A 19892-nucleotide genomic window follows, 5' to 3' on the forward strand; every position below is an offset into this window, starting at 1 on the left:
TATTTCCAGAGGTTATCACGGAGCGGAAGCAGAGAATGGGAATGAAAGTTTAGAGTGTCAGGGAAACAATTAAAAATTATTCTGGAAATGTGTTTTAGAATTATTCCCTCTATTTTCACAGATTTCAGAGCAGCAGCTTCACACTCAATCTTGTATTTAGATGCACTTTATAGAAAGACACGTAAGCATATATCAAAAGGGAGCTTTTGATACATTCATAACAGGGAGGAATTAAACTCGAGGTTTACCTGACGTTGTCTTTTTCCTATTGCTACTACCTTCAAGGCCGCTGAAGGCAGCCTTTGTGAAGAGGCCTTGCAGTCCATCAAACCTCTCGTGCAGAAGCCTGTACCGACATGAGGGCAGAGGCAGTTCAGGGACAGGAACAAGCATGAGGAACTGCTCTTCTCAGCAGCTCAGGCTGTGCTGCTGCTGACCTTTACGAGTTTATTTTATAGGCGCTTAAAGACTGTTTCCCAGGTGTAAAACCACTGAAGTCTAAAGAATTATCCTAGTTTTGAGATGCATGTATTCTGTTGGTTTTGGTTGTTGTTTTTTTTTTTTTTTAAATTTTTTTTGAAGGTTTCTTTTATTAAGTGTCCCGGTTTGGAGTAAAACCGAACCAATTTTCTGTTCTGTAACTTTACATCCTAGCTCGGCCTCCTCTAACTCTCTGAAATTAACGGCACATTGTGGAGAAAACTGCTCGTTCTCAGAGTGATAAGACCCATGTTTGTGCTCCGTGCCAAGGGATGGTGAGCAGGGAGGCCCTTGCTTATCCTTATTGCTGTAACAACCAAGGGCAGCCAATTTCCTTATTTGCCCCCTTAGAGGGTGGGAAACGGAAAAAACATAGAGGGGTCACATCGGTGGGGAGGAGGGGACAGGAGAGGTGACCCAAACCTGACCAACTGGGGTATTCCATCCCATCTGCCCCACGCTCAGTGTAAAAGCTGAGGGATCAAAGGGTCAGCCCCTTCCCGCGATGGCCGATGTCCAGAGAGGACTCTGTCTGTCCGTCTGCCTTTGATCCCGATCCATGTGTTCCTGACTCCAGAGCTGGAATCCGGTTCCCATCCGTCGCTGAGTCCAGTCTGGGACTTCCCCAGTGCCTGCCGGTGACGTGACTGTCATCCTGGGAGCTTGACACGGTTTTGTATATATTGTATCTATTTCATTATCTTCTTCTTTATTTTTATTTTAATATTAATTCTTCATTAAAGTAGTTTAGTTCCTTCTAAACTTCTGAATCTCCTTATCTCTTTCTCCTCCTCTCTCCTCTTTTGTGGGGGGAGAAGGGGAGGGAAGGACCATCTGTCGGTCTGGTTTTGGTAAATTCGGCTGAAACCATGACATTAAGTTACCTGCCCACTACAGGAATCCGCTGGATTCCTCAGCTACAGAGCAGCCAGGTCTTCACCGAGCTATTGGAGGAATGTTTCAGCATCATTAGTCACGCTAACGAACCGGCACAGGATTAAATGAAAATCAAGCTTACAGTGCTAATAAATGATAAGAGGGTAAGCTGGAAATAACCTCAGCTACAGTACAACCATAAGCTTAGTTACTAACCACAAAGCATTACATTCCAAGGTACCACTGCCCTTAGCAAGCCCCTGAAGCAGGGCAGGACGTGACCGAGCCGTGTCCTCGGATGCCTTACGTGAAGCGACACCGGCTCCGTGCACCTGAACTACTGAGCTTCATTTCAGACATGAGGATACGCAAAATTTAGAACTGTGTTGAAAGTACTTGCAAACTGTGTGCAATCACAGCCACTTAAAGTTCTAAATTAAAAGCAAAAAGCACTCTCGTAAATATTTAGATTTTGTTTTCTTATTAAGTAGTTCTGGCAGAGAAGCCTTGCACCATCGCTAGTGTTTCACGTTTAACATAAGAAGGGACGTAGAATAAACTTGAAACACGTGTCGAGGAAGAAGTATTAACTACTGATGAATCTCATCCGAATGTTTCACAGGACCTACTTATTCCATAGTTGTTCTCCGTGTATCGCAGGGCAGAATATGGAAGCAAGTGCCGCTTGCTCAGCCCAGACCAAGCAAGGCCAGTTTCAGCCTGGCCCCATGCGTTCACCTGCCATCTGATCATCCAAAAACCATCCTTTGGGGACAGCCACCCAAATGGCACACCCTCTGTGTGTTAAAAGCGCTACGAGGCTCAGAGATGTGGAAATAACCACCAATAACTCAGCAGCTGTGACAAGGCCGTTCGTTCCCTTTGAGGCAAAAAAGCTTCACACTTTTAACTCTCTCATCACTCCAGGCCACCGTGCAACAGAAACTGGGAAGGCTGGGCTACACACAGGCTTCCAAATACCTGTGGCACAGGGTGGGATGGGATGGAGGAAGGAGAACGAGCATCCGAGTTTTATTCAGCGTTCCCTGCTCAAGCAATTAACAGTGGCTGAAAGGTGTTTGGGCTCGGAGTCCACTGTAAAATGACTTCTCCCAAGAGAAGAAGTGTTATCTTCCGGACCCCCGAGAGGCTTATCTCCAACAAATGAAGACATCCCATACAGACGAAAGGGCTACAACCAGCTCAGCACAGCCTCACCGGCAAGTTCACCGATTTGCAGGCTGCCGAACAGATAAGTACCGATGAATTTTCCAAGGCAGCCAAATGAAAACAAGGCAGAAATGTGAAACAAAAAGCAACCTGGAACTTAACGTCAGTAGCAGCGAGATGCACAGCCCAACCAGTGAATCAGTGCGACTGCAAGAGGATGCATCGCCCTTTAAAGACTAACAAGCACTTAGGAAGCATTCTTAAAAGCTTTGTTTCCTTCTCCAAGCTAGTAAAATTGTAACTTTTAATGTTAAATTAACATCAATGCTTTGTCTTGAGGCTTTTTTCTGTTCAGGTCTTGGGTTACGTTTTTTGTTTGTTGGGTTTTTTTGAGGGGTTTGGTTTGGGTTTTTTGGTGGTTTTTTCCCCTCTTCTAATCAGCAAAGGAGTTCAGAGGCAGAATAAGCACTGGGTCCACAGAGCACAATTTAAAAATCAAACCAGACCGGTTTATTTTTTCCCCAGCAGTTACAACAGCAGAAGATGTACTGCCCGGCCCAGACACCACCATGACACAGAGACCCCATCTGAGAAGAGGTGAAGGCATTTTCTGCCTTCCGATCTGTAAACCAAATCCTGCAGCCTCTCTTTTTTGAAAGGAAAGCATTTATATTATCATTCCTCATATTGTCTCCCCCCAAAAAGTGACAGAGCCCTCCACTCACAGGAGCATGTGTTTTGAAAACGTTGTCACAAGTTGCCTGAGACACAGGGAATTGATTTTATTGATTTATTAGAAAGCCCTGTTTTATTCTCAGTTTTCAGAAGAAGAATTAAGTCTCAGTGAGGGAAGGGGCTTTACGTACCGTCTTTCCAAGGTGTTTTATCTGCAAACCAAGTGCAAGGTAGAGCTGAATCCCCCTTGCCGTAGGGGAGGCGAGTGCCCCGCGCCAGGCTCTCTTGGTGATAGCCAAAGCTGGTCTGCCTGAGGCCAGGCATTGTAAGAGCAGATAAATCACCACTTATTATTTCACGGAAGCTCACGGAAACAGTGCTCGTACTTTTGCCTACAGCAGCAGGCTGTGAATCTCACACAGTCCATCTTAAATGTTCCTCAGCCCCGAAAAGGCTGTGTTTGGGTACACACAGGTTACTGGGGGGGGCAGAGACAAGACAACAAGGAAATGCAGAAAACATCTTACAGCACGAGAACTAGAGGCACTATACCGACGACTCCCACTGTAAACGCTCTCGTCATACACAGACGCCTACAATTAAAAGACAGAGTCAGAACAGGACCGGCAGACCTAGTTTCTCATTTTGGTTCTGAAGCATTGCAAAATCACAAGGTGCAGGGCCGAAGGACATCGGGGAACGAGCAGAATGTGCAAGGGCAGGGACATCTCCTGTACACAACCACAAGCAACATGCAAGGGAAGATCTAACACAACCCGAAGTCAAGTGAGCTGGCAAACGCCACGAGGGACGTGCAGAATCCAACATCCACCCTCCCCAGTCCATCACACGGTCATGCACTTCTAACCTTCCTCCCAATCACCACTTCAACAGGTTATGCTGCCTTCCAACAAAATGGCTACATCAATTCTGAAGTTGTTGGAATCTGGTTTGTTTAACTTTCATTTCTGGTGCTGGCAAAATATTGGGGTAGAAAAGTGCCCACACTTAGGCCCGATAAGTTTCACTTACCGGCCAGTTTACCAAATTAATAAAAAAGGAGCAAGATGCATATTGTAAGACTCTGGCTCCAGTTTAGCATATAAATGTCTGGCTCAGAAAACACAGGAAAATACCTTTACAAGCATTGAGAATAAAATTTGAGAAAAGCTCGTTTTGAAGGGAGTTTTTTTTTGGGAGTTGGACTAGATGATCTTTATGGTCCCTTCCAACTCTAAAAATTCAGTGAAAAAAATTCAGTGAAGGTTAAAGAAGAAGAGTGGAAGTTGGCTACAAAAGTTTTTTAAATAGAGTTTTGTTAGCTGTTTCACAACCAGAAAGAATTGATGTTGCCTCTCTCTGGCCCGCTCCCGCACGTTGTAGCTAATACACCGCAACCAAGACAGCCGTCTCCATCCAGAGAGAAAGCCGTGGCAGCATCCCAACCCCACGAGCAGCGGTTGCACAGTTCTGAGGGGAATAAAAGGAAGGATCAGCAAATCCAGGTCCATACAAACAGCATTGCACACGTGCATTCAGGTGAATCAGACGCCGGAGTGTGAAATAACTACACGGAGGTGAGAGACAACGTATGCATGGCTGAAGGAGCGTGGCTTCAGTATTTGTGTTTAGGGCATTAGTACAACAAACCCTGTAACTTCTGGCTGGCAGGGCATCGCTGTACAGCAAGGAGGGCTGAGGAAGACAAGCACAAAACTTTTTTTGCATAGAAAATGAAACATAAAAAGAGGCGCCTACAGCAGAATTAACCATCTTGATAAGAGATTAGGGTCATAAACTACAACAGAAGGAAACCCAGTAGAGAGAATATTAGTCATCTGCGCCATAAAAGCATTAAATCTCAGTTCCCAAAGATTAAGAATACAAAGCAGACACGTGCATTTCCTACAGGAAGGGAGGACACGACAGTATGCAAAAGCAAAACAGCATAATTTAATTTTAGGTTGTTAAGTTGTTATTGTCTTGCACACACTTGTGTATAGCAGCCAGAAAGGGTGTTTCTCCTCTCTTCAACCACAGCCAGAAAAAGAGCTACACACAAAAACCAGAAGTGTTTTAAGATATACATTTTAAGTGTTCCAACACAGCAATATTATCATCTCTTTTGTGTTATTTCGTTATTAAACAAAAACGCAGAGAAAACCCAAATAATCCGGGACAAAATTATGAGTACTTAAGTCAGAGCACCACAAAACAAATTATTTTCCTGTCAGTCACCATCGTCCACAAGATGCAGCAGTTAAGTTCAGAGAGCGCACACTGCATCCAGCATAACGAGGCAGAAGAGGTACCCCAGCAGCGATCCCCAGCTCACGGACAAACGTGCTGCTGCCAAGTCACCCCGCTCATCTGCAGTGTCCCCATCACCGGCCACCACGAAGCAGCGGGCGATGTCCTCCTGCTGCCGTCCGTGGGGCAGGGCTGGCTGGGGACCACTGCTGGAGCACTGCTTCGCTAGCGCCGGGCTGGCTGGGCTCTGGCCACACACAGAGGACAATCCAACCTCTTGGGTTATTTGGAAGCTTCAGCGATTTTTCTTCTAGCAGTCTGCAAATTACTTGCTTGTAATTTCATTTTACGCAGATGCATTTTAAGCTTTCTAGACCGACGAAGTCAGCAGAGAGTTGCCTCAAATAGAATAGCGAGCTTCATTTAATTAAGATTTCCCTTATTTTTCCAGACCAATTGAGGCCAAAAGCAAACAAAAGAACTGTAGGAAAGGGAGGAGCAGCAAAGGAAAACTAATTGTGCTCATTTTAAAACAGCTTTCCATTACTCACTCCATTCTTAAAAGGTCTGTTTTGGTTTTGTTTTGTTTTTTTTAAGTTTCACTACAAAGAGCTACAGAGGCTCTTGAGAATTGGTCCAAATTCATTCCTAAGTACAAGAGGTTGTATTATCCAAACGAAGTCAGAACAAGTCCAGGCCAGGTAAAGCCAGAGGGCAACAGACCCAGTTTCCATTTTGGGAAGAAGGTTGAGATGTGGAAGCATAGCCGCTGTTGTGAAGACCCAGATCAGAGTAGTACGAAGCCTGCATTAATAACAAACAAAAAAAAAAAACCAGCCTTGATAACTCAAGCTTTGTAACATGAAGGACTTTCTAAATTCCTTTAAATGGGAAGCAAAAAGTAAGTTAGGTGATTACAAATAGCAAGGAGTCAAAGTGGTCAGAGACGCAAAAAGAAGAGAGAACTGCATTAAGGAAACTGCATTAAAGAGATGAGAATGTGTGAAAATTGCGTGCCCTTTCCATTTGTAAGGCAGAGATATTTTTTTTAAACAAACAAAAGGCCCTTCCTCTATCCCTACAGCATCTTACGCACAGAATACCCGTTTGGTTAATTTTCCACTGAAAAGGCTTTAAACCCTGACATTCTCTCCTCCCTTCTCACTGCTGTGACCCAGTGTGACGGTAAGTACGCTGCCAGGACGTGGTTTCTACGGGACTTGGGAGATGGACCACATTTCCAAACGTCTGCAAATCATCCGCCTAAAGTTTCACCCTAACCCTAGTTAAACGAAGCCGTATTTATCAACACACTTCCAACTTCTGTCAAACAGAACAGATAACATCTGTTTTACCAGACGCCGGAGGTGTTAGCTTCCAGGCTCAAACTCAGAATAAACGGCTGCATCACAGCTTCATACCTAAAAATCCAGTCTCCTGCCTTAAAGGATTTATTACTTTGCACGCGCAGAAGACAGCGTGGATTGCCACTGCCCATCAAGCACTGGAAAAACACATTGGTCAGAGAGTAGGTCACCGTCTCTAGGAATTCTTGAGGGGTTTATTATGCCCTGTGAGCTAAACCCACGAGAGATGCAGGAGGAGGCATCAGGACAGCTCTGCTGGCAGCCAGACAGCAAAGCCGGGCACCTACTGGGGTGCACCCGTCAGGAGAAGCGAGCAGCCCACTGTCAGATACGGGCAAGACTGAAGGCAAAGAAAATTCTTCTGTAAGAAGTGAGAGCGTCTAAACTAAACACCTCCTTTTCTGCAGCTGCCCACCTGGAATCTCAGCGCCAACCTCGCGCTTTGGGTCCACCTGTTTGAGTTTCCCCAAGAAGGGGGCAGATCTTAATTCAATTCCCAAGTTATCTAGTGTGACATACGCCACTGGAGCTCAGCTTTTTCTGCTGCCCTGCATTATCCGTGAGGATTTCTGCTGCACAAAAGCTGGCACACAGGGCTCGCCAGGGGACAGGAAGGCTGACGGCAGTAGGATATTTATAATGCTGAGTGGATCTCACTATTTTGGCTTCCCAAAACCTCCAGGAACAAGCAGCAATGTATCATAAACAACTTAAGTTGTTATAAACAGGTTTGTTTTTTTTTTTTTTTTAACGTGCAGGGATACTCGAATTTGCAAATCAAGGTCTGTTCTCAACGCAGATTGGAAATCCGTAATACAAGACATTATGCATCTTCCGGAGCCAAAGGAACCAAGAAAATAAGAGGCGTACTAGGATGACTTCGCATTTCCCTTGTTTTCAGAAAAACGTCAGCCTAAAATCACATCTGAAAAGTGATAAAATAGTCACTCTGCCAGGCCAGGGACAGACGCAGCCCCGAGAGAGAGCACCCAGCCACCCCGACCCCGTGCAGGCCCGCGTGGGAGCGAGCGTGTGAGCCAGCGGGCAGGGCCGAGAGAGGAAAGGCTGCCTCCCCCGGCGCCTACCCAACCTGGGCAGCCCATCCCAAGCCTTGATAACCCTTCCCGTGTAAAAAATTTTTCATAATATCCAATCTGAACCTCCCCTGGCACAACTTGAGGACATTTCCTCTTGTCCTATCACTTGATCCTTGGGAGAAGAGACTGACCCCCACCTCTCTACACCCTCCTTTCAGGGAGTTGTAGGGATCAAGAAGGTCCCCCCTCAGCCTCCTTTTCTCCAGGCTGAACACCCCCAGCTCCCTCAGCCTCTCCTCACAAGACTTGTTCTCCAGACCCCTCACCAGCTCCGTTGCCCTTCTCTGGACCCACTCCAGCCCCTCAGTGTCTTTTTTGTGGTGAGGGGCCCAAAAAACTGGACACAGCCCTCAAGGTGGGGCCTCACCAGTGCCCGGTACAGGGGGACCATCACCTCCCGAGTCCTACTCCCCACGCTGTTCCTGACACAGGCCAGGATGCTGGTGGCCTCCTTGGCCACCTGGGCACACTGCTGGCTCATGTTCAGCCCACAGTCGACCAACACCCCCAGGTCCTTTTCTGCCGGGCAGCTCCAGCCACTCTGCCCCAAGCCTGGAGCGCTGCGTGGGGTTGGTGTGACCCAAGGGCAGGACCCGACACTTGGCCTTGTTGAACCTCATCCCGTTGGCCTCAGCCCATTGATCCAACCTGTCCAGATCCCTCTGCAAAGCCTTTCTACCCTCAAGGTTTCCCATGGGTGCGTGCACGCTGGGGGGAATGGTTGTTCTGAAAGGCCTCCACACATCTCCCTTTTTTGCTATACTCCAGAGCTCTCCTTTCCCAGCTGTCCTCCAGACATTTCTCATGGTGGCCTAGACAACCAAGATACTCTGCTTTTAGTAGTCAGCAACTACTCAGCTTTCTTACAAGCCCTAATTAATCCTTGCATCATCACTATAAATGAAGGAGGTGTTAGCTCCATTTACAAATGGAGGAGCCGCAGCAAATTAAACCTGTTTGATCTTGACACTGGACTTCTGTCACTGGGGGCAAACAGATCTCTGGAGAAGACAACCACGGGTATATACCGAGGGGTAGATCGTTGTCCGGCCTCAAAAATTCTCAAACCCTTTCTGCTTCATTCTGCCCGAATGCCTGTACAGTAAGGCTTTAACTGAAAAGAAAACTGAACCCACAGAACCCAGTTTAAAGGAATGACTTTCATTCCCACCTAGAGAGCTCGTAATCCGCCGTTACCTAGGCACACGGCATTATTCATTTTTAAGGAGTCTATAAGCAAAACGCGCAAAGGCTGATCTCCATGTGGAGATTGCTCCGTTTTGCGACTTAAAACTGGACACCTATTGCGGGGAAAAAAAAAAAAAAAAAAATATCTATTTTATCAGCAGCATCATGGCTTCCTTGCTGACCTGAAGAACTCTGCCTCTTCTGAGGTTTTCACTGTCACTTTCCCAATCTTTACGGTTAGGTTTGGGGTTTTTGAAGAGAGCATCCCTAAAGGTGAATGCCAGCCAGGCCGTCACCACCTGGCTTGGTGTTTCAGCTACTGTAAGTCACCCCCAAACTCCCACCCTCCTTCTAAATAATGAAGAATTTAACTACACTTAGTAATGAAGACAGCAAGGAACTAATGACATCGCTGTAATTATGCTCTACATGCACTAAACTTCCATGCTATGAACCCCAACACCAAAATGCTTTTAAATTATTTAAATGGAAGCCAACCAACTTCTTTCCCCTAGATGACTTTCTTAACAGATATTTTGCTCTTCCTGCAGTACTTACAGCTCTGGAGTATGTTCACTAAGGAATAAGAACATAATTTGTCAGAAGCACTACATAATAAAGTTCCTTGAACTTGTCAAACAGTTCAGCACGAGTGCCAGCAACAGGACATACTGTTTTCTTAACAGTTCAAGCAACAGTATTTCATTTTCTCTTATTCACATATACCAGCTGAATGCATAGAACCATATGGAAGCAAAAAGTTAAAATGGACATAAAATAGAAGGTCCCACTTCACTATTTAGACAAGCACCTGCTTAAGTTCATGCTTCCAAACTCACTGAAGTCTACCTGATGTTTAGCACGACGTATTGCTCAAACACTTCACTAAATGGAGTCTTAAAAGTAGTTTATTTTTCCCCTAAACATAGAGCTTTAGTCTGCATACCGCTAAATTTCTTTAGAAGTCTCGGTAGCATAAAGATCAACAGGCTCTGAGCTTTTGTCTGACTTTGTTAAGATAAAGGCAGGGAAAAAAAAAAATCCCAAACAGTTCCCCTCCCTGCCTCCCAAAGAGGCTCTGCTTGAGACAATACCTTTAAATAATTAGCACAAACCCCAATATTTAACAAAGCAGGACAATTAATTCCTATAATTGACACAGAACACTCGTGCTGGAACAGAAGGGAACATCGTGACCCACTAAACACACAACGGAGTTAATAAGTAAGCTTTTTTTGACAAGAACTCTTCTAGAAATAAAAGTACATCAATGGTAAGTAGCTCAGTAGTAACACTTGCGCTGGCTGTTCACATCCGGAGGGGTTTCCAGAAATCCTAGGACACAGTTTATAACAGAAAAAAAAAAAAACAAAAACCAAAACAAACACAAAACCAAACAAGAACCAACGTTTAGTGAAGCAAACTTCAAATAAACAACATACATTTCGGGAAAATTCAAAACCCAAAGTCCACGTTACTTATGCAAATCTCAAGCCCCAGACTAAAAATCTAGGCGAAGCTTGGGAGTTTCAGTGTTAGAGCACAACGTGAACAGATCTGCACAGGTTGGAAAACAATCGTTCTATTGTCCCAGCACACGGAAATCCTCTGTGCCAGGTGACACCAAACTATTTCTTGTCACAATTTAGCTTTTACCCAATTTTGTTTACAAGTTAAGCAGCTCTGGCTTCCAAGTTCTACTTGTAACAAATGCAAAGACTTCCCTTCCCACTCATGGCCTAATTTTTTATTATTTTTTTAAGACAGTTTATTGCTGCACCTCCGTGTCTGACAAACTGCAAAACCCACAACACACAAGACAGGAAAAACCTGCTTTACCACCGAAAAGAATTTGCTAATTAGCTTTAAGCCTATTAAGTAGAGCAATAGATTTTATAGCAATATAAATCATCTACTAACCCTGCTAGATTTTCTACTCTGGGATGATCCGTACACGTCTTCCTCGTAACCATTGGTCTGTTATGGAAGGAAAGGAAAAAGAAAAAAGGGGAGAAAAAAAAATTGACACAGACCCAAAAGGGAATTTTTAGCAGAAGTCATCACTTTGGAAAAGCAAAGGCAGAGAGAGAACTTTTCAAAGGAACAGGAGAAGTGCAGGATTAGGTCATGATTTCAAACACGAGGACATGAACATTTGTGTGTCTGTCAGTATCTGTACATCAGCCAAAAATGTCAAGGATACTCCTGCTTGCCTTTTCTGACCCCTTTTTCTTTTTTTTTTTTCTTTTAAGAAACACTTTTGCTTCCCCTATTATTGCTGCACTACAGCACCTGTCTCTTCAAACACTCTGCGAAGGGAACACAGGACAATAAGGGGACACCAGGGATGAGAGACTACAATAAAAGAAATTTATCACTGTAGTTATTTATACCTCTGGCAGGTAAGAAATTAAAAAGCAGAAAATTATAGAAAAAAAACTTAATTTTAAGTTTATATTTGAGAAATTCTGTTTAGTAAACACACAATGCTGTATGAAATATCTTCTTTTTAGCTTTCCCCAATTACATCAAAATTAAACCCAGGCAGTGACCATCTGCCACATCCCACTCTTTCGGCTGGCAGTCCAAAGACTAATCAGAGATTTCAGTTGGTTCAGCTGTCCTCCATCACGCTCAATAGCCTGCCCTGTTGTTATTAAGATGTTTTCTCTCAAAGGAGAAAAAACAAACAGGCTCAGAACAAGCATTTCACGAGCAGGGTGAGATGCTTCAAAGTCCCTACGGCAGCAGGGTCAGGGATAAAATAAAACGATCGCTACAGTGCAGTTTTCAGTCTGGAGACATGGTGTCGAAGAAAAGAGGATGGACCCAAAAGCGACCTCAATTGATACTCTCAAAAACTCAGATTTCTCAAGCAATTCGATATTCTGGCATCACTTCACAACAAGGCCTGAAATACTGAAAATGAGGAAGCACTCTGTGCATTTGCAGTGGGTTTTGTTAGCAGAAATTTAAATAGAATATCTATTCAAATTAAGTTTTTTAAAACCAAGTTTTAATGCGCTCCATAAACGAAAACCCACTAAACCCAATCTGAACCAATTTCCAAGCAATATATTTATCATATACTATACAGTGGCTTCCATGAAAAATTAAACAAACTGATAGAAACCAGTTTAGACCCAAGCTGGTAAAGCAGCTTCTGGGAAAAGCTTAAGATTCTCTACTGAAACATGATATTATCACCACAAATGGAAGGCCAACATCCAGTTTCTTTTTTCAGGAAGAGCTGATTTTAAATACTGCTACAGCCTTCTCACACAGCTTGGCTTCTTTCCAGTTTTTACTTTTTTTTCTTTTTTTTCTTCAGCCTCCTTGAATTTCTCTAACAAGATTAACAAGAATGATTAAAATGAATCTTCAGCAACTGAAGCCAACGCTCCAGCTGCAGCCTCAACAGCCCTGTGCAGACCAACTACCTCTCCTGCCCCTTTCATTACTACACTGAGGAATTAAATATGCCTTTTTCCAGCAATATAACATTGACTAAACATAACCTCAGATCATCATCCGAACCGTTCCTGTGCAGAATCCTTTACTTTGTAATAGCATATTTCATCCCCCCCCCCGCCAAGTGTTGTATTCCTCATTTATTTTTACTATTATTCAGTTTTGACAAGTTGTCTCCTATTCATCATCAATATTTTTATTCTAACCTCATGTGAAACAACCTTCACTTCCTTTACTTAAGACAGCTGTGCAACACAGACTCCTGGAGAACTGTTTTCCCCTTTAGAAAAAGATTCATAGATTCATAGATTGGTCCAGGCCAGAAGGGACCTCCAAAGGTCATCTAGTCCGACCTCCCCGCAGTCAGCAGGGACACCCCCAACTAGACCGGGTTGCCCAAGGCCTCGTTGAGCTTCACCTTGAATATCTCAAGGGAAGGGGCCTCAACCACCTCCCTGGGCAACCTGTTCCAGTGTTCCACCACCCTCAGAGTAAAGAAAATGATGATGCTGTCTTAGATGGGAATAGACCAGATGAGAGCCTTTCCAGCTGCCTCATTCTCTAACAGTTATTTTTCAACTAACCGTGCATTTCTTCTATAAGAACTAGATCTTGCCCAAGGTTTCGCATAATGTCATGTAGAGACACACCAAGAGCCGAGTTATAGTCACGTCTAATGCTTTTCCTATATGCCCTTAAATAATTAGCCTGCTTAGGGAAATTATGTTGAATTGAGATGATTTGTTTTCCACACATCCAGGTTAACTGTTCACTTTATATTTCAGGCACTTCTAAGTGTATTTGTTTAATTTGCCCTGTATCTTTCAGAATTCAAACTGAAGCCCAGGTCATTTCCCTTTTGTCACTATGACCGATCCTCTCCAGAAACCTTTCCAGCAGGTATTTTTGAAGGCAAATACTCCAGACAACTCTTGAAGGACACAGTCAGTTTTATCAGATCTTGTTGATCTTTGTTCCATGTCACATTACCATGCTAAGTATCCGATCGTAACCTTCACGAAAACTAGAACAAATAAAATTGCATACTGGGGAAGCTAAAATATTCAGATTTTACTTGTTCTCCTTTCATGTGCGATTGACCCTATTCTTTCCTGTATTTTCCTCTTGCTTCTAATGGATGCAGAAAACTTTCTCGTTGTCATTATGCCCGTTTATACTTGTAACATTTTTTAACTTTACACTGTGTCTAATGCTACTCCTTCAGCCTTTTCTCAATCCCGCATCCAACTTCCACTTCTCAGAAAATTCTCTGCCGATTTCCAGTGTGCTGAAGAAGCCGAAGCCAGCCTGGCAATCTCTTTTTGCCATCAGTAGCCTTCCCTCTGCAGCAGCAGTACACCGCTTCGCCCTCTCTCGTGTAATCTTTCCCTCCCTGGAATTGCTCCCCATGAGACTCACTTAAAATCCTGGCTGTGTGGAAAGCGCATTACCCTTTACCTTCCATCCAGGTCTGGCTTTGCGATGCTCTAAGTAGTGCCTTATTTCTACAGGTGCCAGTAAGGCATTGATACTATGCAGAAAAGTATGAAAGATGCAGCCTTTACTACATATATATATATATATATATATTCTACCAGCATTACCTATTCTGGGTAATGTTGATCTGGGTAATGTTAAAGCTCAAGTTAGGTTTTGAGTTTTTCCAAGATGCTCTTTATCTACAACACTAATGGAAGCGGTTTGGATTATGCCACGTTTTGCAGATGAAGTGATGCCCAGGGACTCTTTGTCAGGAAGTGTAGTGACAGGACGAGGGGTAATGGTTTTACATTGGAAGAGGGGAGATTTAGATTAGATATCACGAAGAAATTCTTTCCTGGGAGGGTGGTGAGACACTGGAACAGGTTGCCCAGGGAAGTTGTGGATGCCCCATCCCTGGAGGTGTTCAAGGCCAGGCTGGATGGGGCTTTGAGCAACCTGCTCTAGTGGAGGTGTCCCTGCCCATGGCAGGGGGGTTGGAACTTGATGATCTTTAAGGTCCCTTCCAACTCTAACCATTCTATGATTCCATGATTCTATAATTCTATTCTCACAGACCCAACAAATCCTGATAGTTACACCACCGTATCCTTGACATGAGGCTGGTGAGCTCTTACAGCCAACACATTTGCACGTATTCTTTGTCCTATCCCAGGGGTTTTTGTAGGCAAAAAAAAAAAAGGCTGCGAGACGGTCAAGATACATACTGCTTTGGAGTAGTTCTTCTTTTTGGTCCTCTCATTCTCTAATCCAGCCTGCAGTGAGATTAAGAATGCAGGATGAAAAAAGATCAATAGTTACGCGCACCCGTCCGTAGCCAGGCATGCATATCAACATGCAAAACCATCAGTCCAATTTCCCTCTAGCTCTACACAACACGGCTCAGTAAGCACACATGAAAAAAAAAAACCAACAAAAAACAAACAAAACATAAATCAAATCTCAAAGTCAAATGACTGGTTATCAAAGGATATTGTTAAAAGTGATGATAGTGCTGTTAAATTTAGTAGCCACAGTTAAAATCGTTCACGCTTGCTGGGCTGTCGATTAAAAGAGCCACCAGCTGTCTATACTTGCTACATCGATACATCCACGCAAAAATCCAAATGCGTTTGAACTATTTCTGTATATAGGTCACTCACAAATAGATATATTGCATTCCTAATTTGAAACAGCGCAGGGAACACAGGAGAGCAAAAAAAAAAAAAAAAAATCTAGAGTCCGTAAACCCGCTCTCCGCAGTTTGCTTTCTGCGGAAAACACCTCTCTCTCTGAGACACCTCTATTTCAACACAGCTGAAATAGTAACAGTACAAAGAAAGTTTTTAAATGGATTTTAAAGTCCCAATCTTCATTCTCCCTTCCGTGCCCTTTCTATCTGTCCAAGAGTCAGCTTTATCTCAATGTGTTCAATGCAAATACTTGCTCTCATCCTATTATCACCTATAGAGTTTGATTTTATCCTCCCAAAGAAAAGGTAACGGCTCGAAACACAAGAGGCAGCGTATTTGTCCTGTTACCTTTGCTAGATCTACTCGGAGTGAGTTTGTGAGAATTTTATTCCTTGCCAGATTTATGCTAAAATAAAACCAGACACGCGGTCTGTTCATTATTTGACCAGGTAACAGGGAAAGCCTGTTACGGGAAAGAAAAGCTGTTCTGCTCTGTCCTGTGGTAACTACTGAACTAAACCTAGCTTAGATCTCTCTAATCATTCAGCGCTTTTCAGCTGAACTGCATCAGAGTGGCAGGCGAGGGAAGTAGCATCTTTGCATCACAGACCACGGACCGCCTCAGCATCACTTTAGACCATCCCTTATCTCAGATCAGCTCTCACAACTGATGTTAGTCTCTTCTTCGTGGTTAGTTTTTAAACACACACTGCAACTCGCAGACTATTCTCACCACTGGGCAGGAGCTGGCATATTCCAACTGAGACTGTAAAGGCATGAGAGGAAAGAAAAATCAGAATGCAAAGGAAAACACTGAAGTGAGTTATGGCAATCAACAGAAGAATCCCCCAAAACAAAAGAAACCAACCAAACGACAACAACAAAAACAAACACAACAGGCAGAGAGATGTAAATCCCAACTAAAGAATTTGACAACGCAGGACCTCTTGCACAAAGCCAGAAGTCAGGAACTTTGGAGCAAACAAAACAAGGAAAATGCACAGACTCCATCACGAGCAATTAATCGCCCAGAAATATTTCATTCATGCTGGATGGTCTCGGACTAGAGTGAGCCAGCTGAGAAGTGAGAAAATGAGGACACTTGCAGTGGAAGAGAGACTGAAGAGACGCTCCAGTGTCTCTAACACAGGATAATGTTCAGGATGAGCCACAGAAAAGCTATCAGAGATGCCCCTTCATCGCAGCTGGAGGGGCAGGAGGCTGAGGTATACTCAAGCTAACCTTGTATCAACACAGTGGGCCGCTGTTTACAGTACAGTCACAGCTGTAGAACTTAAATCAATTTGCTACCCTGGTCTAATCAGCACCTCAGGGGGTTTTGCAATCCATATTGATGGTTGTTCTGCCAGAAGCATCCAAGCTACCTCCCCAAAAGCTACCTCAGCAGATCTCTGGTGCCTGCAGTTCAGATATCCGCTTAGAAAACATTCCAGGAGAAAATGCAAAAACTCACACAGCTTAGGTGGGTAGTAAAGTTTTAGCATGAAGTAAGTTTCTGTTATTGGCTCATTTCATTGAAAAATTCCTGTACCCAAAAGGAGCATCGCTTCAAAGAGCAACCCCTCAGGTCATCAACCCCTCACAGTGCAGTGAGCCTGAGCGCCAAAGATGCGAGATCCATTTTCAGACAATGAAAAGTCTTATACAAAATAAATAAATTAAATAAATAAACAAAAAAAATAAAAACAGATGAGTATACTAGGTGATTCTACCCCTCTACTGGTGATTCTACCCCTCTACTCTGTGCTCGTGAGACCCCACCTGCAATACTGTGTCCAGCTTTGGAGTCCTCAACACAGGAAGGATGTGGACCTGTTGGAACGGGTTCAGAGGAGGGCCACGAAGATGATGAGAGGGCTGGAGCACCTCCCCTATGAAGACAGGCTGAGAGAGCTGGGGTTGTTCAGCCTGGAGAAGAGAAGGCTCCGGGGAGACCTCATAGCAGCCTTCCAATATCTGAAGGGAGCCTACAGGAGAGCCGGAGAGGGACTCTTTGTCAGGAAGTGTAGTGACAGGACAAGGGGTAATGGTTTTAAATTGGAAGAGGGGAGATTTAGATTAGATATTAGGAGGAAATTCTTTCCTGTGAGGGTGGTGAGGCACTGGAACAGGTTGCCCAGGGAAGTTGTGGATGCCCCATCCCTGGAAGTGTTCAAGGCCAGGCTGGATGGGGCTTTGAGCAACCTGGTCTAGTGGAGGTGTCCCTGCCCATGGCAGGGGGGTTGGAACTGGATGATCTTTAAGGTCCCTTCCAACTCTAACCATTCTATGATTCTAGTTCTCTGACTAGTTTTATAAACCCTTGGTGGACACAAGGTGACGAGTTTTAGTGTTTTCTTCATGCTAAAACAGCTCAGAAACCAAACTGTGAATTCTAGTCCTCAGAGGTAATTTTTGTTCGGTGGTGGTGGTGGTTCATTTTTTTTTGTTTTGTTTTGAACACACAGCAACAGCTAAACCTTCAGAAATAGTCAAAGACAGGTGTGGTCAAACTACTAAAATCATCTGCTACAAACCCACACTAAGAAAATGATCAATGGTCAATTCATTGTGAGAAAAGCAACTAAAAGGCGTCTAAGGGTAAAACACTGAACTTGCAGGTTTACTTTCTTCTACAATCCCAGTGACACTTGGATCAGGGAAGGAAGTTCTGTCAAAACTCTTTTCCTGTGCATGCCCAAGTGTCTGCTTACGCAAGAATATTCACCCAGTGCTACTTTACGAGGCCAGGAGGGAGTCTGTGCAACATCACTAGAAATACCAGGGTGAAAAAGCTTCAACCGGATCCTTCTGTCAGAAAAGGACATTCTTTGCAGAGATATGAGGTATTTATGGGCCATCCAGCTGGAGACCGTTGTTCACCAGACCAGCAGTGGTTATTGCAGCCTGAAGGCGTGCTGGCAGCCCATGGTTTTTACCCCTTTTTTGAGGGGTAAAAAACAAGTCAGAAAAACTTCTTCTCAAGAAATGGTGGGGAAACAGAATGGAAGGCCTCTGCTATTTAAATATATAACAATGAAACGCAAGGATCATGTTACAAAACCCCACCAAGAGGAATCAGCAGTGGATTTCCATGAACAAAGGTGTTTCAGATGAAGAGGGCTCCTGCTATAAATACAGTGCCTCTTGCCACATCAAGGGGCACGCAGTTACAGCCACGGTTGAACCGCCTATTTGTATCATAATCACCTCCTAAATAGAAAGAATTGACATTTCAACTGACCTAGAGATTTTTTTTCCCCTCCAAAAGAAGCTTTCATAAACATGCCCAAGTTTAACTCTAAGTAAAATAAACATTGGTTTTCACGTTCAGCTGTGAAGATTAGCTTTTCTTCGTTGAATCTTTGGAGCTTTAAGGCATCTTCTAGCTTGGGAAAGCAATTGAATAAGTTTGCAATCTTAAAAGATTTTAACAGCATTTCATAAGTAGTAATAAGTATTCCACTAAAAAAGGAACAAGGCAACGCTCAATTTTAAGTACATCTGATGCTACCTTACAGTGAACTCCGTTAGGAATCATTGAGCAGACTCTGCAGCAGGATTTTTTTTATTATTTTTTTTTTTCTTCTTTATTTTCCAGAACTCTTCTAGAGGCATATGAGTTGTTTCACTCAATTCTGTTCTTTGGGGGATATTTGGTCAGGGAAAAAAAAAAAAAAAAAAAAAAAAGGTAGCTTTAGCCTAGATAATTATTAGCAAGTTTTTTAAGGAGGAAAAAAAAAATTAAATTATGACATGAAATATCCAAGAAGCCAGAAACCAAGGATTATAAATTAAGATCTTGCTATGAATGATACAGGTCTTGCTTGTTCTCTAAAAATAGAATTGATCATCCAGTTTAACCACGTAACTAGCACCACTGATGAGTTAGGAACAACATCAGTAGAAGAACAAACAAACTGTTTTTTTCTCAAACACAACTGGTTTAGGCACAAATGACTCCGTAACATGAACTAGCTGCAGCTGATTCGAGGACTGCCGAGAGCTCCCTCCACAGTGCTGCTGGAGATGGGTTTCAGTTTTGTGGTTATCTGAAAGCTTCTCCGTAGGTCTCGGAAGCAGCGCATTCTGCTCGTCTTCCGAAGACTATCGACACGTGCTGAGACAACAGCATTAGATGTTCAGTGCTCAGCTGCTTAAACTACCCTCACAATTACAAGAGCTGATTGTGTCTGTGCTAGAACGGAGTTCAGATTTGTCCACACATGGTATTACCTGGACAAATACTGTAGGGATATTTTGAGAGAAAGCTTTTTGGAGCACCCTGTCCCCCCACAAAACTCAAGCCTGCAGATGGAATTTCAAATATCTCTAAAGCAGTTTTAAGGAGAGCATCCACCTGCAATTCTAAAGCACAAAAGATTTATTTCTACTGATAATTTGCTTTTGGTTTCCTGAGCTCATGAAACATTGATCACAGAGTAAGACAACACTTCCTCTTCCCAAATTCTCGGTATCAGTGATGAAGCAGGGCAGCTTACAGGGTGCATATAAGAAATAGCTGCAGATACCACTGTTTTGGCTGAGTACTTTCTGCAACAGTAACGGTGAACAGCATTTACCAGAAAGGTTTCTATAGAGTCACACGCTCTGCTTGTGCTCCTACATAGTGCACACAAATCTAA

At 43.6% G+C, this 19892-nt stretch overlaps 1 protein-coding gene across 5 annotated transcripts in view; it reads right to left on the bottom strand.

Moving 5' to 3' along the window:
- The window catches only part of LRRFIP1 (LRR binding FLII interacting protein 1), a 137228-nt gene that overhangs the window by 41385 nt on the left and 75951 nt on the right, over positions 1-19892 (bottom strand). For 2 of the 5 annotated variants that reach the window (XM_074145088.1, XM_074145090.1), the window contains 6 exons: positions 15980-16012; positions 14782-14829; positions 11024-11080; positions 6175-6255; positions 4852-4896; positions 3729-3794 (listed from right to left, as the gene is read on the bottom strand). The exons of 1 other annotated variant lie outside the window; for it this stretch is intronic. In XM_074145088.1, the coding sequence (XP_074001189.1) occupies positions 3729-3794; positions 4852-4896; positions 6175-6255; positions 11024-11080; positions 14782-14829; positions 15980-16012 (330 nt within the window). The remainder of the gene's footprint in view (positions 1-3728; positions 3795-4851; positions 4897-6174; positions 6256-11023; positions 11081-14781; positions 14830-15979; positions 16013-19892) is intronic. 2 more of the 5 variants (XM_074145089.1, XM_074145086.1) reach the window with 2 other exon arrangements.

Source organism: Numenius arquata, chromosome 3 (assembly GCF_964106895.1).
Source record: "Numenius arquata chromosome 3, bNumArq3.hap1.1, whole genome shotgun sequence".
Taxonomy (NCBI): Eukaryota; Metazoa; Chordata; class Aves; order Charadriiformes; family Scolopacidae; genus Numenius; species Numenius arquata.